The sequence below is a fragment of the Meles meles genome, chromosome 6, assembly GCF_922984935.1.
Source record: "Meles meles chromosome 6, mMelMel3.1 paternal haplotype, whole genome shotgun sequence".
Classification (NCBI taxonomy): Eukaryota; Metazoa; Chordata; class Mammalia; order Carnivora; family Mustelidae; genus Meles; species Meles meles.
In genome coordinates this window covers 25,532,177-25,558,752 of record NC_060071.1, presented here as the reverse complement: position 1 = coordinate 25,558,752, position 26,576 = coordinate 25,532,177, and the positions used below count along the sequence as shown (strand labels likewise).

The following is a 26,576-nucleotide window of genomic DNA, read 5'->3' as shown; positions in this document are numbered from 1 at the left end:
CTGTAAATAGTGAAAGATTGACTTCTTCTTTGCCAATTTGGGTGCCTTTTATTTCTTTTTATTGTCTGATTGCTATGGCTAGGTCTTCCAGTACTATGTTGAGCGACAGTGGTGAGAGTGGACATCCTGCTGTGTTGCTGACCACAGAGAAAAGGCTCTCTCTTTTTCCCCATTGAGGATGGTAGTAGCTGTGGGTCTTTTATAGATGCCCTTTATGATGTTGATTTATTTTCCTAGTGAATCAAACCTGTTGTCATTTCATATTGACCCTTTTATATACAGATATGCTTTTTGATTAAAAAGTACTTTGGCTAATATTAATACAGGTATACTAACTTTCTTTTTGTTAATCTTTGTCAGATAAGCCCTTTTTTTCTTTTCACATTGTTCTCTGGTATCTGTATGTTTTTAGATGTATTTCTTATAAATATCATATTGTTCAGTTTTTTTTAATTCTGACAATTTTTTTTTATTTTTGATAAATGCTTTTACTTGATTTACCTTTAGTGTTAATATTGGTATATTTGAGTATGAAGGTTTTCTTCTTTCGTTTCTGTTTGTTCTGCCTGGTTTGTTTTCCTTTTTCTCTCCACATTTGCCTCTTTTTCTTTTTCCTTTTTTTTTTTTTTTTTGCCTTTTTTCTTTTATATTTTTTGCCTTTTAGATCAAGAGATTTATTATTCTTTTATCACTTGGTTTGGCAGTTACACCAGTTACACACTCCTTTACTCTCACTGTAGTTGTTACATTAGAGATTATAACATGCATCTTTTACTTACCAGTATCTAATATGCATTGATTTTTAATTATTTTCCTGGACAGTTTCCAAGAACTTCTTTTTTAAGCTTCTTTTATTCCCTCCTAACCTAATATGTTTTTGTAGTCATGTGTTATAATTAAAGCTGTTTATGAACCCCTTAAGACATCATCATTATTTAATACAGTTAGCACACATTCATTTTTACCCTCATATTGGCCATTTTTGTTGCTCTTTATTCTTTTCTGCTTCTTACCCTTTCATCAGGGCCATTTTCCCTTCTCTTTGGAGAAGTCTTTTTTTTTTTTTTTTTTAAGTCTTCTGTTTTTAGTATTTAGTTCTGTTCTGCCAGTATCAAGTGCTCTCAATTTCCTTTTAAGATTTTATTTTCTTTGGTTTTGAGCATGTTCATGCCATGTGCTCAGGTATAACTTCCCTCTGTTTATCCTATTTCAGGTTTTTGGATCTGTGGGTAGGTGCTTTCTAGTCAGATTTACTAAATTCTCAGCTATGACTTCTTCAAATATTGCTCCTGCATAATTCTTTCTCTTCTTCATCTGGGGCTCCAGAAATATATATGCCAACCCTTCCTTTCTATCTTCTCTGTCTCTTATCCCTCTGCTGTGTTTCATGCCTTTTGGTCCCTGTGTTTTATTCTAAAAAATTTTTCTGACCTTTCTTCTAAGTTATTATTATTTTTCTTCAGGTTACCAGATCTGCTGTTAAACCATTCATTGAGCTTTCAGTGTATTTTTTTTTTCCAGGTCTCATTTTTTTTGTTTGTGTGTGTTCTTTTGTTTTTGTTGTTGTTTTCAGATTTCTTAGGTTGCATTTTAAGGCTTCTAGCTCTTCCCAAATGTCTTTAAATTCCTGATCAAGGCAAGCCTGGTAACTTAAAGTTCCTGTGAGCCTATTCCTTCTCTTGTTTCTGTTGGTTCTTTTTGGATGATGTCTAATCTCCTCTTGTGCCTGCTTATCTTTGAGTATGTGTATGAAATTATACTTGGATTGTTTTTTTAAGATTTCTTTATTTGAGAGAGAGCTTGGGAGAGTACAAGTCAGAGGAGGGGGCTGATGGAGAGAAAAATCTTCAAGCAGACTCCCCACTGAGCATAGAGCTCATGCGGGGCTTGATCCCATGACCCATGAGGTCATGACTTGAGCCAAAACCAAGAGTTGGAGGCTTGCCACCCAGGCACTCCAGAATTTCGTTTTTTATAAAAATTTGAAGGCTAGAATTATGACTCTTTTTTCATTTTTTTAAAATATTTTATTTATTTCTGAGAGAGAAAGAGCACACACAAGCAGGGGCAGCACAGTCAGGGTGGAGGAGTGGCAGGCAGAGGTGGGGAGTAGCAGGCAGAGGGGGAAGCAGGCTCCCCAATGAGCAAGGGACCCAATGTGGGACTCGATCCCAGGAACCTGGGATCATGACCTGAGCTGAAAGCAGATGATTAATAGGCTGACTGAGCCACACAGGCGACCCACTCCCCCCCGCCCATTAAGAAAGGACTTTAGTGGGCCTTCTGGGTGGGTCATTTGTTAAGGGTCTGCCTTCCACTCAAATCGTGATGCCAGATCCTAGGGTCCTGGGATGGAGCCCTGCATCAGGCTCCCTGCTAGGCAGGAAGCCTGCCTCTTCCTCTCCTACTCCCCCTCCTTTGTTCCCTCTCTTGCTGTGTCTCTCTCTGTCAAGTAAATAAATAAAATCTTTTTAAAAATAAATAAAAGAAAGGACTTTAGTTTGTCTTGTTCAGTATCTGGAGGTTCTATCAATCGAGAATGGCTTTAATCAAATTTTAGGACTTGAGATAGTCTGGGTTTAAGCTGGGTGGCACTTTCCACAAAGGCTGACTCTTCCAGTTCACTCTTTCTTTGTGGTTCAGTTGTTCATGGTCCCCTAAAAAGACATAGCTGTTTATCAGGCCCTTCTGTTGGTGAGTTCAGTGGGAGGCAGAATAATAACCCTTCAATGATGGCTGTGTCTTAATTCCCTGAATCTGAGAATAGGTAATGTTACATGACAAAGGGAAATATAATTAAAGTGGTTAATTAGCTGTCCTTGAGATAGATTATTCTTAATTATCCTGAATTATTGAGGCTTAATAACTGGAAGAGGAAGTAGGAGAAAGAGTACACAGTGATGCAGTGGGAGAAAGACTTGGTTTCCCTGATGTTAATTTTTGAAACAGATGGAAGCCATAAGGCAGGAATAAGGGGAGTCTCTAGAAGCTGGAAAAAGCAAGGCAATGGATTCTGTCCTGGAACCTTCAGGAGGAATGCAGACCTGCTACACTTTGTTTTAGGCCCAGTGAGACTTTTTTTCCAACCTTTGACCTCCAGAACTATAATAAAACACATTTATGTCATTTTAAGCCACCAAGTTTATGGTCTGTTATGGCAACAATAGGAAACTAATTCAGGTTCTTTTTTTTTTTTTTTTTAAGATTTTATTTATTTATTTGACAGACAGAGATCACAAGTAGGCAGAGAGGCAAACAGAGAGAGAGGGAGAAGCAGGCTCCCCGCCAAGCAGAGAGCCTGATGTGGGGCTCGATCCCAGGACCCTGGGATCATGACCCGAGCTGAAGGCAGAGGCTTCAACCCACTGAGCCACCCAGGCGCCCCCAGTTCAGGTTCTAAACTCCAACATTGGTTCATCTAATTTTGCTCAATTTCCTAACTACCTCCTTCAGAAACTGTAGACTCCTGTGAGAGGAAAGAAGCCACCAAGACCAGTCTCAACTCTCTGGACTTTTTGTCCTTATTAGATGGTGGTTTGACTATTCTTTATCTTCTGGTTAAATCTCTGGTATCTTTGTTCAAGTGTTTCTAATATTTCCCCTGTGTTTCTTTTTGCCCTAAATATGATGGTCCCAGTTGTCAGTCCTTAATGCTGGATGGTCTTCTTTTGAATCTGAGGACTGAGCTTACCTGGTTGTGCATTAGCATTCACAGTCTTGCACCATTTTGGTCTCAGGGTCACTTCCTGGGGTGTAGCAAGACTTTCTTCACTGACCTCTTCTTTTTAAGTCCCCCATCCTGATTTTATTCTAACATGAGCAGTATGAATTTTTTCCTACATGGTTACCATTGGGACCTGCCCTCAGAGGTCACTTCATTATAGATGTCTCTAGTTCTTTCTGTGCTGCCTGGTGAGAGGAGAGCACTGTATCTCTAGTTGGGATATCTGTCTAGTGATCCCCAGAACTTGATGGGTCTATACCTACCAGCCCTGTCTTTGCTTACTCCATCATGCCCACCACTGATGATGGAAGAGGGTCAAAGAGGTTCGTGGCTGTGAGACAGACAGGCTGACTCGTAACCTGGCAGTGCGCATTAGCTCAGCAGCATTGCTGTAGACGTGTTTCATATGGTGGCACCTTGTTGGATTAAATACAGATTCTTTTAAGAAGGCAATTTTAAAATACAGTTCTCCTTTAGGCTTGAAGTTGGTTTTCTATAAAGCAACTCCTGTTGCTTGCTGTATGGTTACGTAGCCTGTCCTTAGAAACTCTTAACATATTTGATAAAAGAAAAAGTGGAGGAGCTCTGCTGTCAATCACAGCCCATGAAGGCAACACGAAGCAGTCATAGCTATAAGGGAAAGAAAGGCTTTTGATTTTGAGAATTTAGGCTTAAACCGGGCACTCTGGGCCTTTGAATTTTGCCACCATCTAAACTACCGCTTGGAGGCTTTTTGAGTATGAGACAGCAAGGAGGCTAGAGAACAAAGGATAAAAAGGCAGGGAAAGAAGGGTGGGGTTGCCCCTCCTGTTTCAAGTCAATGTCAATGAGGGCAAGGCTGGCTTTCTACTTTCAAAGAGAGGTCCACGGGATCCTTGTAACTCAGGACAGGAAAACTTGCAATTAGAAAAAGAAAGCAGCAAATTGATACCCCTTGATCAGTGTTTCTATGAGCTGTCAAAAACTTTGAGTTTCCAGAAGCCTCTTTGAAGGTTTGCTGAGGCCCTTATGCCCCTCCCATGGTGCTGGCCAGCTTTGTTTCCCTGGAGATGACAATGGCATCAGGAGGGAGTGTGACACTCACAGAAACCGTCATGAGCTGTACTACATGCCTCCCACTGCTTCTTCATGGGCTGCAGAGCCAACCTACGTAAGCACTAGCATACTTAGGACACACTGTATAATACAGTCGCATCTATTGCAACTATAGAGTAAATGGTTATTTAAATGTGTTTCGTGATCATTTGTATCAGGGCGTAAACTCATAGTGTAACACCGAATCTATGAAAGTGATTAGAAAAAAGATTACTTTGAATTAAGGCTCCTTTTATGTTTGACATCTCCTGCTACCAGTACCAGAATGCCTATAGTTTCATTCAGGTTTTTATTTTTTGATGAATTGAGTACTGACTATGTGCCCGGGGACACATTGGTGGACAAGACAGACTATTCCTTTCCCGTTTCAGGTTAACTATTTGAAAATATTGATTTGGCAATGCAATCTTTGCAGTAAATAAGTAAATTTATTCATTCATTTGTTCGTGCAGTATTGGGCTTTCTGCCCTCCTTTAATTCCCCAGGCACTAAAAAGTCATGTGGTAAACATAAATTGGATTAAAAATACAGAACAAAAGGGTTACAGAAATTTTTCTATTAATTTAGGTTAAAATGCTTTGCCTAAATTAATTCAAATATTGAGCACTCTTTGTTAATAAATAAGCAGCTAGATTAGAAGCTGTGAAGAAATTCTTTTACATTGCCACTAAGTGAAATGCACTTGTACCAAAGAGGGACTGAGTTTCTGAAACACAGAGAAGCCCTACCAGCCCCCTTGACAGCCCTATTTGTCTCAGCATCAAGTAAGGGAACACCTGGCAGGCAGAGGTTCTAGGCCTCAGGAGCCCAGCACAGAACTCTAGGTCTGTTTGGAAGCATGTGATATATGAGATCCTTGCAAAATAAGCACCCGTCACCCTGGTCCATGCGTGCGCAAGGCTCTGCTGGTCTCCGGGGCATAGAGTTCCTGTTCTCAGGGAACCTAAAGTCTGTGAAGCATGAATGAAGCCAGCAAGCTCACAGCAGTGGCACCTGTCTGTCCTGCCTAGGGCAAGGGGCTGTCACTTCTTGAAATGGAAGAGGCAGTTAGCCAGGTGGAGTAATGTGGGAGGGCAAAGGAAGCCATGCAAAAAGGTCTGAGCCTAATATCGCAAGTGGCAGGAATAGGAAGTGGGGGGGTGGCATCCAAGCCTGGGCAGAGCCTGGCTGCTACACTGGGATGTGAATCTCATCCTCTACGGCAGCAGTTAATACAGGGTAAAATTTTTTTGTAAAAAAAAATTTGTTAAGATTCATTTATTTTATATATATAGAGAGAGTGTGTGAGTGTATACTAGCTGTGGGGAGGGGCAGAGGGAAAAGGAAAGCCGCAGACTCCCCCCTGAGCATGGAGCCCAAATCGGGGCCCCATCTCACATCTGAGATCCTGACCTGAGCTGAAATTAAGAGTTGGACGCTCAACCAACTGAGTCACCTAGGTGCCTCCGGCATCCCTATGTGGGGTGGTGATGTTGAGGCTGGAAGTGGAGGGGAAACCCTCAGTCCCTTGTGACCAGTTGCATCATGATGAGTGACAAAAAGGACAGTTTAAGGACAGGGTCCCAGGTGCAGAGGACAGAAGGAACATGTGTGTTTTCTGTGTCTTGTTGCTGGTTGCTGGGCTTGGTACATCTCTCACCAGGCTTCTCTGGACCATGTCATCCAGAGACCAGGACAGACAGCCCCACTCTGAAATCTCTACATGGAGAGCTGGTGGGGTCTCTGGAAGCATGTGCTTATTCCATTTTCAAAGCAGTGTAAACTGGTTCACTTCATTCTTCTCATGATAAAAAATAGTGGTGTCTTCTTTAATGGACAGAAAATGTCCTTTTAGGGCGCCTGGGTGGCTCAGTGGGTTAAGCCGCTGCCTTCGGCTCAGGTCATGATCTCAGGGTCCTGGGATCGAGTCCCGCATCGGGCTCTCTGCTCAGCGGGGAGCCTGCTTCCCTCTCTCTCTCTGCCTGCCTCTCTATCTACTTGTGATCTCTCTCTGTCAAATAAATAAATAAAATCTTTAAAAAAAAAAAAAAAAAGAAAATGTCCTTTTAGATATCACTATTTTGTTTTAGGTTGAAGGAAGTGCACTTTCACTTTTCCTAAACAGTTATTAGTAATTCATTTAACACAAAATGTGAAATATAAGACCGGTAACAGACTCTTCCCTGTAAATCAAGCCTTCATTCAATGAACAGTCTGGGTACCGCTCAATTAGACATCATGCCTCCCCCATGTGATTGAACAGGGGACATGCACCTGCATAGATACCTGGAAGTATCTGCATCAGCACCTGGAAGAGGTCCTGAGCATGAGGGGTGATCAGCATTGGGCCTCTGAAGGAGGGACCATCTGCTGTCGTGACTTGGCTCATTAGGCCCTTGGCTGCTGCAGTTTCTAACAAAAATTCAAGTTCAAGGACAGAGCTCTCTCCTGTGTCCCTGTCCTGCCTCTTCCTTTTCATGCAGTAAGATTGAATCACTTTGTCCAAAGAAGCTGGAGAAATACTCAGAGTATAGCAGCAGAAAATATTGCCAGTAAGGTACTCATTTGGACATGCCTGCTCTGCACGGAGTGATGTCATCAGCTATGCTTGGCCAAAGGTGCTTGGTATGCTGGGTGGTGCTGCAGAGGGCCAGTAGCTTCAGTCAGAGGGCCTGCATGTACGAGAATGCTCTCATAGGCAATGATGCTTCTGCAGCAACTCCCAGTACTGAAGTTGTCACAGCATGGTGTGAATTAAAATCACCTCTGCATTCTGTGGATTGGTGGATTTATAGGGCTCTGGAGACCTCAGAAATCCAAGTCTAAAAGGTCTCTCTTGACTTGCTAACAGTCTCACATTTATTAAACTGAAGAACTAGGACTAAATCTCAAATCTCCTGATTTTTTTCTCTCTTCTTTTTTTGTTAAACTCCATTTTTGGGTTAGCTCTGCTAACTCCACATGCACAGGCATTGCTGAAGATGGGAAGGAGGTGGATATCAACAATCAGACCAGGATATATTTAATAGGAAGCATCTTTTTTAAAACATTAAAACTTGAAGACTTGTTTAAATATCCTTGAAATTTTCTTTAGAATTACACACTTTCTGGCTTATTAAACATAATGTCATCTTTGCCTGTTAAAGCAGGATAGCCTAAGAGTCAGCAGCTGAGCTGGATGTCCGAAAGGCCAAAGAACTGCCATCAGTTACTCAGAGACCTCTTGACCTTGGGTATGACCTTAGGCGTGGTCCCTAATCACCCTAAATTAAAGGTAGCATGAAAACGAACCTTGCCATAAAAGGTGGTGAGTAGTTTGTAGCACAGGGCCTGACATTTAACAAGCTATCAAAAAATTGTAATTGGTGACAATGATGCTGGTGATGCAGTAGACTTGTGCCCCCAAATTACTTATGCATCCATGGCGTATTTATATTGCCGTATTTATATTGAAATCCCTGGTTTTCTGGGCTGTGTTATACTTGAGGAGTAATTCCTTTCTTCACAATCGATTCTCAATGTATGTACATATGCTTTTTTTTTCATTTCTTTTTGTTGTGGTAAAAATATACATATAACATACAATTTACCATTTTGACCACTTTTAAGTGCGCAGTTCTGTGACATTAATTTTATTCACATTGTTGTGTAACCATTATTACCATCTACCTCCAGAATTTTTTCATCTTCCCCAAAAGGAAGTGTTTTGTGTGTGTGTGTGTGTGTGTGTGTGTGTGTGTGTGTGTTTAATGGATTTAACAAGCTCAGAATGGAAGGGTGGGTTGGGATCCCCTAGTCCTCTAACTCTGTCCATGCTCCAGGGGGCAGTGTTGACAAAAGTTTGGCAGATGATGGTGACTAGAGCATGACCTTGAAGCCAGTTTGGAATGAAACAGATGGGTAGGTAGATGAGTGAGAAATAAATAAATAAATATATTTCTTAAGTGGGGTATTATTATATCATCAGTTTACTTAGAACCAATCAATATAAGTAGAATTTTCCCACCCCAAGAAATGTGCTCTGCATGTGAAACTTTTTTAAATGAGAAACTAAGAGATGGTCTCTGTGTTGGTTTGCGAGGGCTGCCATAACAAAATACCATAGTCTAGCTACTTAAACAACAGAAAATCACTTTCTCACAGTTCTGGAAGCTGGAAGTCCAGACCAGTTTGTCCACAGGGTTGGTTTCTTCTGAGAACCCTTCTTTGGGTTGTAGACAGCCATCTCTTCCCTTTTTCTTTTTATGATTGTCCTTCAGTGTGTGTCTGCATCCAAATTTCCTCTTAGATGGATACCAGTCACATTGTATTAGGCCTCACCTTAATGACTTCATTTTAACTTAATTATCTCTTTAAAGGTCCTGTGTGGGCACATTATGAGGTTCTGGGGCTTAGGACTTCAACATATAAATTCTGGAATATGGGGTGAGGATGGTAGTGGTTACACAGTTGAATTATAACAGTCTCTGAAGATCCCTCCAATTCTAAAAATCCACAAAATTCTCCCCAACTCCAGATGAAGCAGATGAAACCAGACAACCTGAGCCTTGGACGTGCACATTCCTCAAGGCACATGGTTATTGATAGAATGTTCCGAATGCAGCACTGGAGTCCAGAGACGGAATGTCCTACCATTTCTGAGCCATTCACATTACATTTTTCTTGGAGAGAAAGAATAACAAACAGACAGAGTATTTTAAGTGCACCCTTCTTGTCTGCCAAGAATAATCCTGGTGTGCTATGGAACTCAGTCCCTTCATGGCTATCCTGGATGCTGCATCTGCAAATGTCTGCCTTGGAAAAGTCAACCAACTGGCTTCAAGATACTTCAGATGGCTTTAAATGAACTCAAGGCAGCTTGAAACATAGCCTCACTCTAGAAATAGAGCCAGAGGCCATTTCAGTCCAAGGGGAGCAAGGCTGATGGCTAATTAAACCTCAAGAAGAGCTTTGTAAAAATGGCATTTTAATTTCAGCTATTGAATTGAGCTACTATTATCCAGTGAGTTCTCTTTTTAATATACAGGATGCACTGGGAAACAGTAAGAACTGAAGTTTAAGTAATTACCTTTATGGCTGTATTCTGTGCAGGAAACTACGTTGTTGTGGTAGAGTCATAATCACCTGGGGTGGTGTTAACAATATTTATGCCATTGCTATGATTTTTAACCACTTGCACTTTTTATGTGATGATTTACTTGTGTGAGCAAAGACAATTCAACTTTTCATCATGTTGTGATAGTTGGTAGAGAAAAGGGAATGACAAGCCTGAGCAATGAGAGCTAATTAAACAAAATCCATTAATGATAGTTATATATATTAAAGGCCTATTCCCTGCATTTCCCTCCCATTTTTCTTTCTCCCATCCTCCTTACCTCTCCCTTCCTTCTCTCCACTCCTAATCTGGTCATATGGTTTATGGCAGTGTTATATCTCTCAGCAGCAAAATTCTCAATGAGAGACTTTGTGGTGAGCTGCCATTTTTCATCAAGTAGAATAATACAGAAATTGTTATTAAATGTATGTCATTAAATATCTGTGCAAAAATTTTAGTGCACATTGAGGAAATGTCATTTTATTATAAGTTCCTATTTTCCAGATGGAATTTGATTCTCTAATCTGTATAGGAAATTGGAAGGTGCTGGTCTGTTTCAAAAAATTCATTCATCCCTTTCAATCATTAGTGGCTTCCTTTGCTGTTATCTCTGAGTCTTTTATTTTCATTAGAGCTGTAATCCTTTCCAGCTCACTTACTCACCAGTACTGTTCTACTAATTGCTATTCATTCTACAATGATCAGTTATCATTCAGTATAAAAATGAGAAAGCATGAGCTAAGTGCTGTGTGCCCATTGGCATTCTGCAGAGGTTTTTGGGCAGACTCCTTCCATGAAATTTCCCTGCCCCATGTGGATATGAGACCGAAGAACAAGTGCCTGTTAGAATGGAACGGTCTGAGCCCAGATTTCTCTAATGTATGCATGCTGTTGTTTTAGGTCTCCGAATTCAATCCTTTGACGTTCACCAGCGTAATCGAGTGTGAGAAGCCAAACAACGACCTGACTAGATTTCGTGGTTGCATGTGAGTATTGTACATATGTTTGAGCTTGATCTTCTGTTTGACACATACACACACACACACACACACACACACACACACACACGGTTCAAAAATAAGCATTTAGTATTCTTTGCCACATGTGTAGCCTTTTAGGAATGTTGCCCATAGCTGAGCCTTCTTGGTTGCTTATGGGACTGGTTTGTAAGATCCTATCTGCAGTAGAAACTTGCTCACATTGCCTGTGATGAATTAATACAGCTTGTCCTTCCTCTAGCTGGCCCAGGTTGGATGAGGGGAACAAGAGAAGTATGGTTGACTGACTATACATGGCCCCATTAAATGAAAGCATGGAGGCTACCCAGGAGAAATCTGGGTGGAAGCTCATTCATTCATTCACTTGTGTACTCAGTCACTGAGTATTTGTTGAGCCTCCACTGCATGATAGGCCCTGTTGAGGGCTGTGAGAGTAATGCAGTGAACTGAATGGTTAAAAAAAAATTATTGCCTTCATGTTTATTTCATTCTAGTTAGGGGAAAAGAGAAACAATAAACAAACAAAAAAATAAGTACAGTCTATAATGTGTCAAGTAGTTCAGTCCCTTGCTCCAAAATGGGAAGACAAAAAAGGTGGATAAATGACACAGGCTTGGCATGTGGTGTATTTGCAGAAGCGGGGCTATGCGTACGTGGGACATATATGCTAGTCTCTCTACTTTCATATTCATTCAGAAATATCAGTCATACTGAATGTGTGTGTTTGTGTGTGTGTGTGTGTAATCCTTTGACTGGGGAAAAGCAATGAGAGAAGAAGGAGCATCAGCATGGAGTTGCTGAGTTGGATGCCAAAGCTGTTGGGGGCAGCCTCACAGGGAATGAATGAGATCCATGTGCAAGAACATGAAGGACTGTAGGTCTGACCTACCCTGACTGGCTGCTTGACCTCTTGGAGCCTTAGTCTGCTCTCCCAGGCTTAGTTCTCCTGTGTGGAGAATTTGGGGCCTTCTCTCTGCCAGCTTTCTTGCTTGAGGTACCGGTCTAACTGCTTTGTGGTCCAGGCACGTAGTGGCCCCCACAGACATGTAGGGGTGAGCAGGATACTCTGCTTCTGGAAGTAGGCTTCATTTCCAAGACCTCTCAGTGTATGTTTGAATCTTCGAGGTCACTGGCACATCCAGCACTGTTGCATGTGCCCCACACACTGTAGACTTCTTATCCTGCTACGGGGTGAGCAGTGAATGGAAAGTGTTAATAGTAAATGGTGAAATGTGTGTGCTGCCAAGAAGGGACCCAGTTACCCACCAAAATTGCTGGTCCATGCCTGAAGGTCAGAATTTGGGAAGTGTTAGGTCATCCCTTAAGGAGCCAATTAAAAGAGGATAAAACTCATTAAGAAAAATGTTAAAATGTAGTATGTAGAATGTAGAGGGAGAGTACTCAACTACTCATAGGTAACTTGTCTGCATGGATTCCCCCCCGCCATGGCCCCCTGGACCATCTTCTGTAGGCCCACTGACCCATTGTCCCCCAGACTTCACCCATCGCACCATTCTCAGCACCACTGTGAACTCCAAGGCCACATCTGCTAAATGGAACAGATGCTGGGTTTCCAAAGACCCTAAAATAACCATCTTGAAGGTTGGTGAAGGCATCTTCTAGGGAGAATATTCTATCCACATTCTTGCTGTTAGGGTAATTTTGTGAGACCAACTCTACCAAAGAAAAAGGGTAGACATCCTTCACCAAAGACTGTACTCCTCTCTTATGGTCTGTCTTCTCTTCTATAGGGGTTCCTCCAAACTTCTGAAAGATGAGTGCTCCTGTGCTCTGATAACTATTCTCACACTTTTGTTGCCTGCTCTTGAGTTGGATTAACACTGAAAGGGATTCAGCCCTAAGTCAGCAGCTCTCGGTCCTGCCCTCCAGGAACTACACTTGTCATAGGGATATTAAACAAGTCCAGCTTAGTACTGAGGCTGGCAGGGTCTGGAGCCCACACTTTTAGCTAGATGGCCTTAGACGATCTACTTAACTTTATTCATCTGTATAAAGGGGAGAATCATGGGAGCCCCCTCAAGTCCTTGGAGCAAAGTTTAATCAATTTAATACCAGAAAGCTTTCAGAAGGGTGCTTAATAAATATTTACCACTATTATGGTCATTGCTATTACTGTTTACTGTTATATTACTATTACAGATAATACCATAGAGCAGGGAGATAAAAGGATCAGGAGAGAGGTACATGATAAAAAGCAGGGAGATAAAAGGATCAGGAGAGAGAACATGAATGTGTCCAGGGGAAGAGGTGCCATTGGAAAGGGAGGGTGATTTGTCTTCAGTGTGTGTATTAGGAGAAGCCATAGAAGGAAGGTAATGGGGTTTTGAGATTTCCTGAATTTGAGGAGCTGGCAAGTGCCTCAGGTGGAGTGAATGTGGACAGAACTTCAGGGGAGTAGGACCTAAAGATAAAGATTTGAGGGCCTTCTGCCCCAGAGGTCATGTATGAAGTCAGGGAACAGGCCTGGGAACATGGGACAGAGGGCTAGGGAAGAAAGGAAAGGAATAAAGACAGAATAACCCCACAGTCAGGAACAAGCATCCTTAGGTGTGATGGGGTGTGGTTCCAAGGGCAATGTCCAACAACGGAGGCAGAGCAGGGACATTCAGGAGAAAATCTGCCTGCCACACTCCAGGGGCAGCCTAAGGAACGGAAGGCCACACCATCGGAGTGTAGATCCAGAGGGTCAGAGTCCAGATTGCAGGAGGTATTATATTTTCCTCTGCTCTTTCTAGAAATGTAGCCTAAAAAGGAGAAACAGGGCCAGAGATGAAAGCCTCAAAGAAAGGGGAAGGACTCTTATTAGGAAAAGAGAAGATAACAAAAAGCCAGATTGGTGGAGATACCATGTGGGCAACGCTGACTTTCAGGTGTGGGGAGGTGGTGATCAACTAGAGGTAGCATCCCCTGGTTCCTTGCTTACCCCCAGTGTCTGCACCACCTCCACACCGAGCCCTTAGCTGACTCGGCACCCCCAGCCTCTGCATTCTGTGGCAGATGGCTGCTTTAGTGGATGTCATTTTGACCCCCAGCCAGCCAGGCTTACTCAGCTTCTGCAGCAGATGCCTCCAACAAACGTTTTTAACATGAGTGACCTCACTGGTCTGTCTCCTGAGAAAGAAAGGTAAGAAGGACAATTGCCTGCTGCATGAATCTTTGCCCACTCTGCTCCCTAGTTTTGCCATACTTTGTCCAATCTATCGTCCTGCGGTGAGACTCACCTCCAAGCCTGGTCCCAAATCCTGCTAGTCTAGATGCTGCCAGGCTGCCAGTTCAGGTCTTTGCATACTTGGACTCTGGTTTAGTTGTGATTTACCATTTCCACCAAGCCAGGTATTTTGGATTGGCCACCGGAAGGTCAGGGTGCCGATGGGCCTCTCTCCTAGCAGGCCAACTCGGGCAGGGTCTCAGGAGGTGGGACGTAGGTGACTGTTAAAGTTTCTTCCTTTGGTGCTGTGCTGCCACCAGCATGAGCAGCTCTATTCCCTAGCCAGGCTGAAGTGCTCCAGGAAGAGTGAGGGGAGTGGGGGCAGGTAAGTAGAGTGTCAGGGGAGGGGCCTGTTCCTTCCCTGAGAGAAGGGAGGCCCTAGTTCCCTTACTGGTCCTTATGCTCAGGGGTGGGGCTAACTTGGGAGGTAGATCTGCAGTTTAGACCCAGAGAGCAGATCAGCAGCCAGTTCCCTGGTAGGCTGGTTTGCTGGATTTCATTATCTGCTGCTGCTGCCCTGTGACCTCACTCCAGCCAGGGAGCCCAGGCCAAGCCCAGCTGCCCTTTATACGAGCAATACCAGTTTCACTCATATTTGGACCAGCCAATCTGAACTCAAAACTTTAACCATTTGCACTTAGAGAGAGACCCAAGCTTGGGTTTATAGCAAGAAGACCCAAGTCGGAATTCTAGCTTTGCCCACTCACTCGGCAAATTGTTCTGCATTTCCTAACATGACTTCCTGCTAATGTTGGAAGTAACCGTGGCTGACATGAGAATGAAGGAAAATAATATGGGTGAAGAATGAGGTGAATTATTTCTTTCCTTTTTTTAATTGTTTTTATTAGTATATGGGTAAGAAAATACAGAAATTCTAAGATAGGCTTGAAATATTCCAAGAAAAAGTAAGATCATGTATTTAGAAACTAAGAAAGAAAGAAATTCATGTGCAAGGCAACAAGAGAAATAATCCTTTAACTGTCTGTGGGGGAAGCATGAGGTGCATTATAACATGTCAGGCAGGAGAGTGGTATTAGCCATGGTATGTGATTCTGCTGGGATCAAATGTCTTCAGTAGGAATGTCTTTATAGATAGAAAGCAGGTTAGTGGTTTTCAGGGTTTGGGGGGTGGAAGGGGAATGGGGAGTGACTGCCAGTGGTTATGGGGATTCCTTTTGGGGTGGTGAAATGTTCTAAAATTAACTGGTAGTGATAACTGCACGACTGTGTGAATATACAAAAAAAAATGCTCAACTGTACACTTTTTAAACAGGTGAATTTTATGGTATGTGAAATGTATCTCAAACTGTTAAGATGAAAAAAAAAAAGTGTTAGGACCTTCATTATTCAAGGGCACCTTAATGCTCACTGTTGTTTAATACAATCCCACAGTTAAGCACTAATGAAATCCTGTTCTCCACCCCTGTGAGCTCCTTCTCCCTGACCCAGGGCATTGCAGCCCAGAGAGGCCCCTGTGAATGGAGACCAGCTCAGTGGCTGAGTGTCCCAGCAGCTCAGAGCACCCAGCTCAGCTGTGCTCAGCAACCTCATGGCATATGGTGGGTGATTTCTGAAGCCACCAGTCAATCAAACATTTGCATTTGCCTTTAGGAATAAAGCAGAGAGGTTGGTTGGTTTAGTCTGAAATAAAATTCCATTTCAAATTGTACATGCAGGTTCTATTTCTGATCACAAAGTCTTCTACAGAGTAAGTCCTGAGCTACCTCCCTGCCTGCTACAGAGCCTTATAGGACCACCTAGGGCTGGGAACCTGCCATTGCAGACCTGGTCATGCTTGTTGGGGTAGTCTCACTGCCCTGCAGATGACACGCTCCAACACCACTGTCACCTGTAAGAGACAGCAGCACGAGAGCCCTCATGGGCCCTTACCACCCCCAGCCCAGTGTCTGGATGGAACTATGGTTTACTATGGGTTTACGTCCGAGATGTACTCACTACCATTGACCAGGCATTAAGATGAACTGTACCAACTGGACTTGTTAAAACTAGAAACATTTATTTTACCTGACACCTTTAATTGACATTTATATCTCATTTTTATCAACTGGGCCATGTGTGTGAAGCCTGAAGAAGCAAGGAGATCACGCAGAATCTCCCAGTAAAATGCAACATTCAGGTGCACACAATGAAGGGTTGCTGTGGTGACTGTGTGAGAAATGGACAGGAGGGACCAAGGCTGGTGGCATCCAGGCTGCAAGGGGTATGTTTGCAGTCTCTGAACAGAAAAATCTTGGAAGCCTGAATTAGGGCAGTGATGCACAGAGGGACGGAGAAGGAGGTGGATTCAAGAAATAACCAGGGAGGAGGGTAAAATTAAGGACTGACATTTGAGTAGATGTAGAAATGAGGAAGGAGTGGTCAAGAAAGGCACTCTTGGTGTGGTCAGAGTGCTGGTCAGGGTGTGTGAGGGTGGACCACCGTCTGGGGTGGAAAGGAGAGGAGGGCCCAGGTGCTGGAATTATGATCAGGGGATGGAAAGAGCCACTGGCTTCTGTCCAGAGTCCCTGAACTCTTACTCTACTGCCTCTGGTCCTGGGGACAACTGGGCAGCAATAAGCACACTTCGCACCTCTGTGTTTGAACTGATGGATTGCTGCCGGGTTGCTGGTCCCTGGAGGAACGAGCCTTGATGTGGAAAACCCATTACCAACACAAGTGCTGATAGGGAGACATGACATCTGAGGAAGAATAGCTATGCGGAATACTTATTAGCTGAACTCCACGGTTTCCTAAGGAGCCAGCCTTTGACCCTTCCCGGTGCACAGAACAGTCTTTCCAAACAGCTCTCTCATCACACTTGGACTTTGGGACAGTTTTGATTTAGAAATCAAATTTGATTTGGTTGTGATGAGTCAGGAAGCCAGGAGACTTGAACTAGAGAAGCTCTTCTCAGAGACTCAGAGGAAATGTTAAAGGATGCCTCTGTTTGCTCAGGCTTACCATGGACCAGGCAACTGAACAACAGAAATCTATTATCTCACATAATGAGGGTTAGTATCTAAAATCTATGAAGAACTTACAAATTCAACACCCCAAAAACCAATAATCCAACTTAAAAATAGCCAGAAGACACAAATAGACATTTTTCCAAAGAAGACATGCAGTTGGCCAAGAGACACATGGAAAGGTGCTCAACATCACTCATCATCCTGGAAATACATATCAAAACTACAGTGTGATATCATTTCACACATGTCAGAATGGCTAAAATCAACACTAGAAACAAGTGTTGAAGAGGATGTGGGGAAAGAGGAATATTCCTGTTCTGTTGGTGGGAATGCAAACTGGTGCAGCCACTCTGGAAAGCAGTATGGAAGTTCTTCAAAAAGTCAAAAATAGCATTACCCTAGGAACCAGCAATTGCACTAGTAGGTACTTACTCAAAGAATGCAAAAGTCCTAATTCAAAGGGATAATGTACCCAGTGTTTATGACAGCAATATCTACCATAGCCAAATAATGGAAAGAGCCCAAATGTCCATCAGTTGAAGGATAAAGAAGAAACACACACACACATACACACACACACTGGAATATTACTCAGCCATAAGAAGAATGAAATCTTGCCATTTTCTAATGATGTGGTTTATGCTAAGCAAAATGAGTAAGTCAGAGAAAGACAAATACCGTATGATTTGACTCATGTACAGAATTTAAGAAACAAAACAAGCATAGAGGAGAAAAAGAGGGGCAAACTAAGAAACAGACTCTTAACTATAGGCAGACTATGGTTACAAGAGGGGAAGTTGGAAGAGGAATGTGTTAAATTGTCGATGGGGATTAAGGAGGGCAGTTGTGATGAGCACCAGGTATTATATTGTAGTATATTGCAGACTCGAAAGTGTATTGTAGACTTGAAAATAATATTACACTGTATGTTAACTAACTGGAATTTAAATAAATGCTTAAAGAAAAAAAAATTTGTCTATTTGTGACAACACAAGGTACTGATGAGAAGCAGTGTTCTCCACGATGAGCAGGAAACAGGCACAAGACCACAGAGCAACCTTCCCTGGCCAACTTCTCACTCAGTCTTAGAGTTCCCAGGTCTACCCTCTCTAGATGTGGTCTGTCCCGGTGATGAAAACAAGCCTGTGATGCTGACAGCAATTTGCCCATGTGGGTTTTTCCTACATATCAGGCAATTCTGTCACAGCAGCTGGATGTCCTATAATTTAACTCAATTCTGACACTCCCTGCAGACAGTGTCAGATCCTCCAGGTTAAGGCTCAGTCCCACAAGACTTCCTCATTTCAAATGCCAACCACAAGTCCACACTGTCACCTGTCCTTCCGACTGATCTGTTATAAATCCGAGGTTCCCACAGTCCCCTTCTCAGGTTCGATTAATTTTCTAGAGCATCTCACAGTACTCAGAAAACAATTTGCTTACTGCTTACATTTCTTATAAAAAGATATGATAAAGGATACAGGTGAACAGCCAAATGGAAGAGATGCATGAGCAAAGAATATGGGAGGGGTGCAGAGCTTCAGTGGCTTCTCTGGGCATATCACTCTTCTGGTACCTCCACGTGTTCACCAACCCAGGAGTTCTCCGAACCCCTTAGTATAGGGATTTTATGGAGGCTTCATCACATAGGCACAGTCAATGACTAATTTAATTTCCAGCCCCTCTGCACTCTCTAGAGAAAGGAAGGTGAGGCTGAAAACTCTTAAGTTTCTAGTCCTGCCTTGGTCTTTCTGGTGACTAAACCACAACCAGGAGTCCACCCAGAGTGGCTTCATAAGATCAAAACCTACTCCTGTCTCCCAGGAAATTAAAAAGGATGTAGTATCCTATGTCAGGAAAAACTGGGTTCAGAGATGTTCTTAGTGCTTTATCACTGGGAAATTACAAGAGTTTTAGGAGTCTTTTGCTGGGAACTGGAGTCAAAGACTAAGTATTAGAACAAAAGATCCTGGTAGCACCCCTATATAGCAGGGTTTTTAGGAGCCCTGTGTCAGGAACTGGGGGCACAGATATATCTATTTTACTATTTCACAAAGCCCATGGACAAAATAAACAAACATCCAGCTGTTGAGATACTTCTAGAAGCCGTTACTAGTGAGCACCAGCTCCCTCTCAGCTCTTGCAGAGATCCACGGAGACAAGCCACCCACTCCCAGAGTTCGCCCGTTTCTCTTCCCAGCAGCCAGACCTTCCTTCCCCCAGGCAGTGCTCCTTGAGATGCAAGGTGCTTGTGAACATCCCTGTGATGCATGCCACCTTTTCCTCCACAGGATACATGACAATGGGAAAAAGGCCGGGCTGTATAAAGAAAACCTGCTGCTGCGAGGATGTACCATCAGAAACACGGAAGCTGTTGTTGGCATTGTCATCTATGCAGGTAGGCTTGGCTGTGGCACATGCGATCTGTGACGCTGCTGGCTTGCCACCTGTGCTGGGTGTCCTTGAACATTGCTCCTTGTCCTTTTTTTTTTCTTTTCTGATTACAAAAGTAACACATAGACATTGTAAAAAATTGGAAAGCCCGAAAAACAGAAAGAAGAAAAATTTCTCATAGTATCTCAATCAAAAGTGTTCTCTCCTAGCATTTTAACTTATTTCTTCCCATTTTTTCTCCATGGTTGTTAACGTATTTGGGATTCATTTCATACCCTGTGTTTTTTACTGAGCCTCTCCTGTAAGTATGAATGGATGGCAGCACTATGCTTTAGTCTGTGAGTCGGGGCATGTGGTCACTCCGCTGCTGGGCATCGATTTACCACATCCCTCTTGCTCCCCACACAGGACATGAAACCAAGGCTCTGCTGAACAACAGCGGGCCCCGTTACAAACGCAGCCAGCTTGAGAGGCAGATGAACTGCGACGTGCTCTGGTGTGTCCTCCTCCTCATCTGTATGTCTCTGTTTTCTGCGGTCGGTAAGTCTCCTTCATGGGCCACAAATAAAAGGGCACTGCCAGACAGCCTCCAGGTGAGCCCAGTGGGCTGCCGACCACTCATTCTGACCCAGCACTCTAAAGTTAAAACAGCATTTGTCATCCACTTAGACTCAAGGGCTGGTTGCATCAGTACAGGCCATGTTAGAGAGGCCTAGATGAATGAGCTTTACAAAGTAATGTAATTTTTCAAATTTGAAACTTCTTGGTTGGAAGAATGGTTTAATCACAGCAGTTAAAATGATCTCAGCAGAAGTATTAGTCACCTGGTGATAAACTGAGAATAACAGAGCAAGAGAAGTACAAATGCTCCTAATCAGAACTCTGTGAGAAAAGGAAAAAAAAAGCATTTGTGTCCTAATAAAGGGCTAGCAGTTAGCTTGCACATGGACTCTGGTGCTGTCCAGCCTTTGATGGGCTCCAGACCCAGCATGCTGCCTTGGGAGTGCCTTGCAGGGAACTGTGTTGAGCCTCTGGGTAAATGATCATCACCACATCCCCTGTCCAGCTACCATCATGAAGCAGACAGGTGTGATGTGGTCTTGGAGCTCAGTGGTGAAAGACACAGGTATATGGGATGAAAAGGGCTTCTGTTATCAGATAGGCATGGGGCCCAGTAGATGAAATAATGTGCATTTCCACTGGCTTCTGAGAGTCTGTGACATGTGCAATTTAAATCTATAGCAAGGGTCAATAACAGGCAGTATCTGGAGCCTACTGACAAGACGTGTTTTGTGAGGCACATGCTGGGAAATTCCTTTTCTGGGGTTTCCCATTGGTAGCTGCCAGCCCATACCCAGTTTCTGCCTCATGACTGGTGTGCTTTTCAGTACCAATAATGGGAAATGCCTGACGGAAGGGAGAGTCCAAGAACCAGTGCCTTCCAGCAATCCAGTTGTGGGTGCCAGCAGTTCCTGCCATGCCCTTTTTCTTTCTTACATGGCAGGGCAGGCTCATGAGACCCAGTGTGCCTGTGTCCATAGTCTTCAAATTTTGCTTTACTTTGCACTAGTGGTGTCTTATTTTATCCATTGGATGATGTTTCTTTTTGAATGTTGCTCTAGGACACGGACTGTGGGTACGGCGGTATCAGGAGAAGAAATCATTATTTGATGTCCCTGAGTCTGATGGCAGCTCTTTATCCCCAATCACAGCTGCAGTCTACTCGTTTTTGACAATGATAATAGTTCTACAGGTAACACTATTAAGTACCATTTGATAATTGCTTAATCTTCTGGTAAGAACTTAAAGTTATCATACTCTGCTAAGAATGTCCTATAAATTCTGCATCTGGGAGGACCACAGATACATCTACCTAATGTGCTGCTTCTTACTTTTCTACCTAATTTATCTATAGGGTCTTCTTTGGGTGCTTTCAGGTTAACATTTTCCTAGGATTCTTAGGCCTTGTAAGGTTGGTTTTGGGGTATTTGTGTTTTATTGTTCTGTTCAATTACTTCTTTAAAAAGACCCTAAATTTTACTTTGGGATAATTTTAAGATTTACAGATAAGTTACAAAAAACAGTGCAGAGAGTGCCAATATGTCCCTTACCCAGAATCCCCTAATGTGAACTTAACTACATTACTATGGTAAATTGTTGAAACCAAGAAACCAACTTTGGTACTTTGCCATAAATTCTAGATGTCATTTGGCTTCTACTAGTCTTTGCACTAATGTGCTTTATCTGTTCCAAGATTGAAGTCAGGCTATCACATTGCATTTTGCAGCACTTGTTTTTATTTTTATTATTATTACCATTAGTATTATTAGTTCACATGCCTCATGAGCAATTCCCCATCACTAAATGAGAATCTATGCCCAAAAGTCTTGTTTAAGAGTAGGGAAGGGGCAGTGAGTGTCATCTTAGTAACACAAAGTGCACAGAGGACCTCTGCTTAGCCTTTATCTATGAGGGGAGATCTGTTGTCTTTTATCACATTTGTTTCATACAACAGGAACTTTCCAAATTAGTCTTTTTTATGAATTCAAATTTCATTCTAGCTTTGTAGTAGTAGTAGCACTAGAGTAGTGTGGTAGTGTGGTAGGTGTTGCATTAACATTAAGTTACCAGGAGAACCCAGTTAGTCTGCCTGGATATGATATTCTGAGCCCATCAACATCAGTTCACTACTGTTATTAAAAAGAATTTAAACACTGACTTCATGAAGATTATTCTTAAATTGTCAAAGTATAACTGTAAATATTCTTCCCAAAGCCTTCTTCCCTTTGCTCTGTATTGTACAAGATCCCAGAAGCTGTCCTTCAACACAACCAGCCTCTGGAAAGACTGTCTCTTCTGAACCATGGGGTTGTGTCCACGGGATGGGAAGCTCTTGTTGCCGGGAGCCCTGGGAGAGCCTGGGGGCCAAGTGCCGCTGTGGTGCGAGGTGACTTTGCTTATGAGGACTCTGACTGTGCCATGTGTTTTTTTCTCTTTCTTTCTCCTCTTTCCTTTCCTAGCTTCTCTCAAGCACAACTTAGTAATACGAAAATGCTTGCTTCTATCCAAGCCATGGTAACCATTCTTCCAGACACGATAGTGGATTTCTGCTCTGCAATGACACCATAGGCTGTCCTAGTTTAAACTTTTTGCCAATATCCTCATACTTTTCCAATAATGACTCTAAACCAACCTGGTTAAGCTCTTAAAGGTACAGTATAGTCCCTACTTACTTATGGTTGTAGTCATTTGTCATTTGAATAGTTTGGACTACTTCTGCAGCTCCCTAGTCCTCCTAAGTGTTCATGTGTATGCCTTATGTCTTCTAGGTTTTGATCCCAATTTCCTTATATGTTTCCATTGAAATTGTTAAAGTGTGCCAAGTGTACTTCATTCATCAGGATATGGAGTTGTATGATGAAGAAACGGACTCGCAGCTGCAGTGTCGAGCTCTGAACATCACGGAAGACTTAGGGCAGATACAGTATATCTTCTCAGATAAAACTGGCACTTTAACTGAGAATAAGATGGTTTTCCGAAGATGCACTGTGTCTGGCATAGAATATTCCCATGATGCTAATGGTGAGTCTGGGGGTAGGGACTCCCAGTCTGGGCTGGGCAGAGAGCCGCTCTGTCAAAGCTACATGCACACATGCCTGGGCACACATACATGCGCACGCGCACACACACGCGCACCCGCGCACACAAACCACACACACTTTAGAGATTGCTGATTTTTGAACGAGAATAAAACATAGAAAAGCTGTTGGAGCAACTCAGGAGACTGAAGCATGGCAGCATTTATAGAAACAAATACAGAATTCCATGTTGCTGACATCGCCCTATTCACTGCAGTACCTTAGTGTGGTGGGCATCTGCTTAAACACTCATTTTCTGCCAGACAAGAGAACCAAGGAGGGCATTCTTGAGAAACTCACTTATGAGGCACCCAGTCTCTTTACCACACCAAGAAATGAAGAGATGTTTTTGTTGTCACCTGTCAGTCCTCTTGTTATTAGCTGAAAGTCTGAGAAAGGCATTGGGCATTTCATGCTGTATTCTTTGCCTTAGAAAATGTTATTTGTGAAAGCTGGAATGAAGTATCACACCCATTTGAATTTTATGGGTGGTTACTCCTCCCACCTTTCCTTTCCTTATCCTTTGCTGCCTTTGTCCTCCCTGAACCCCTATGGGAGCCATCCACTTCATAAGCAGAGGGTATGACTAGAACACCCATCAGAGCCAGGAGAGGGCACCATGATAAGGGTCTTGGTGCCACAGTAGTGTTTGTGGTGCCATGGTACCTTTGAGAGGTAAACTAGCTCTGCAGCTAGTACTCCCTCTTCTTCCTGCAACAGCATCTGAAAATGTGAAAGAAGGCTTGCCATGGGAACAGAAGCAAATAAAGAACAGGAATCAGTACATGGACATCATTAGGAAGCTGTTCTTTAGGGAGATATGGTGGGAAAGATCTGTTAGAGGCATGGGGTTTTTGTGAGTTTCATGAGACTGAGAATTATGATACTCAGTAAGGCCCTTTATGTAAAATTAAAGCAATCACATTAAACATAAGTCATAGGAACTTATCCACTATATTTATTATTTGCCACCCAAAATACATGGTCAGTGACTGTCCATCTGTCCCCCTCACACTCTCCCTTCCATAACTCCTCAGCCTTGTGCAGAAGAGTCCGTTTGCCTAAAAGCAGAGCTTAGCCTACTTGTAAAGGACCCAGAGACCCAGGTCTGAAGTTGGGTCAGAAGCAGCCTTTGAAAGCTGGACCTGAGGCTCCATGGGCAGAATCCCAACTAAGATTACAGAAAAATTTTGACAGTTGTCAGATGCTTATCATAAAATCAAAGGATTGCATTGCCTCTAGAAGACACAGGAAAGCATTTCTGGTGAAGACCAAAACAAGCAGGCCTCTCTGCTGCATTTTTGAAAGAAGTGCTGTCATCAGTCATTGACATGCACCTGGGGCCAAGAGCAGCTTCAGCTGTTACTGCCCATGACCTGACCTCTTAGATCTTATTAGTAAAATGAATTAAGATGACTTTGACTTTGTACAATGAGCCCAGGTCACATATATCAAGACAGTGGGTTGGGCCTTCTCTGATCTCTTGTCCTGGTGACATTATTGCCCAGAATGAGGCATGACCTGCTTCTTGCCTCCGTCTTCCCCAGCAACACTGAGGGCGTCGCTCAGGCCACATCGTTGTATCATTGTAGACCTCAGACACATCAGCAGTGATCTGAGGGATTGCTTCCTTTAGGCTAATATCCAGCTACTGCTGCAAGAGGGTGGCACGGACTGGTGCATCCTTCGAGAGGTTGACCCCAGGCTCCTAATGCACAAGCCCAGAAGCTTGACAACACTGCATCTGGGTTTTGTTCTTCCTTGCCATTCATTTACCACCAAACTGGGACATCCATCAGCCAGGCGTGGGTGGGATGGGCAGGAGGAGATATACTTCTGGGGTAAGGGGTTCCCTGAGTTGAATCCTGGTGTTGGCAATTATTTGGCCTTGTGACCAGGGATGACTTACCTTTCCTTATCTCTGTTTTTTTTCTGTTTTTCCCATCCCTAAAGAAAAGTCTTCCTAAAGAAAGATGTTGAATATAAGGCCTGGCTCATTGGACAGACCAATGCCACAGGCATGTCCAGATTGGAGGACCCTTCTTAGCCCCTCAGGCAGGCCATGTGTTAAGATACCTTGTGCTCACACCCAGCATTGGACATGCTCTTGGAGTTCCTAGTAATTGGTTGTTTTTAATGAATAATCTTCATGAATAGTCTCCTTGCTCATCCATAATGAAACAAGCTGAACTAACTGGGAAAAGCCAGAAAAATGTGTTCAGAGCCATCCATTAGCAAGAAGCAGTGCAGAGGACCTCATAATTCACTGAGTGGCCACAGGACCACAGGGAATTTTTCTGAGCAATGTCCCCTTGAGGGCTCAAGCATAAAAACGCAGTCAAGGTCATCTTCAGTGGAGCCTTGCCTGTTGGGTCTCTGTCCTGGCAGCATTTGTCCACCCTGTGCAACCCACAAAGACTCTGAGCTTCCCTGTTGGGTAAGGCTTCATCCATACAGGGTAAATGCAGGCAGTACCTACCACCTACCTGGCCTTGAACAAGGATTTCTCATAGGAAAGCACCATCAGCACAGCCTGAGAACCATTATTTCTGTGTGAGTACAGGGTAGAGATTCAACTTGTGACCTGTCCTGACAGCCCCAGTGAGCCAGGTGGTTCCATGACCCCAGGTTAAAGGGCAAATCCTAGAGCCAGGCTATTCTGTGGGCTAGGCCTTCATTGTCTTCCTCTCCTTTGCCCCTGCCATCTGCTGCCCAAACCCCCTTCATCACACCTAGGGTCCACCCGAATGGAGGGGCTGTATGTGAACCTATCTCTGTCTATTCCTTACTTGTTTGTGGACTGGGATGGCTACTGTACCAAAAGGCACTGGACCTGAGCTTTGGCATCACCTTGAACTGGATGAGTCCTATGTGCTTATTAGCAAGTTCCTTATGTTCTCTATGACTCAGTGTGCTTATCTGTGCAGTGGGCTGAGAATGTTAGCCTCACCAGGTTGACTGTAGGTCCAGATAAAATGAGAGCGGCCTCCACCTCTCAGTGGAAACTCTCATTGGATGTAGCTTTACCTTTAAGCAAGGGAGGGTGGTGAGTGCTCTGAATCATTTTCATTTTCCTAGCCTCCTTGTGATGTGTCATCCCATGTCCCTCTGCTCACAGCCCAGCGTCTGGCCAGGTACCAGGAAGCAGACTCAGAAGAGGAAGAGGCAGTGCCCAGAGGGGGCTCGCTGCCTCAGCGTGGCAGTGTAGGGAGCCACCAGAGCGTCCGCGTCATGCATAGAAGCCAGAGCACCAAGTCCCATCGGCGCACAGGCAGCCGGGCCGAGGCCAAGCGGGCCAGCATGCTATCCAAGCACACGGCCTTCAGCAGCCCCATGGTGAGTCCCACTTAGAGCATGGCAGCTGCCTGTGCTGGGGCAGTATCATCTTTCCTGGCCCTGCTGCTTCCCTCCATTCCTCCAAAGTGTCTACATGTAACCATATGAATCAGCTGTTG

The 26,576-nt window shown here is 43.5% G+C and overlaps 1 protein-coding gene across 1 annotated transcript in view; it reads left to right on the top strand.

Moving 5' to 3' along the window:
- ATP10A (ATPase phospholipid transporting 10A (putative)) overlaps positions 1–26,576 on the top strand; it is a 194,174-nt gene that overhangs the window by 120,964 nt on the left and 46,634 nt on the right. The window contains exons 3-8 of the mRNA XM_046008749.1: positions 10,794–10,879; positions 19,381–19,487; positions 19,892–20,023; positions 21,106–21,236; positions 22,813–23,065; positions 26,240–26,457. Coding sequence (XP_045864705.1) covers positions 10,794–10,879; positions 19,381–19,487; positions 19,892–20,023; positions 21,106–21,236; positions 22,813–23,065; positions 26,240–26,457 — 927 coding nt within the window. The remainder of the gene's footprint in view (positions 1–10,793; positions 10,880–19,380; positions 19,488–19,891; positions 20,024–21,105; positions 21,237–22,812; positions 23,066–26,239; positions 26,458–26,576) is intronic.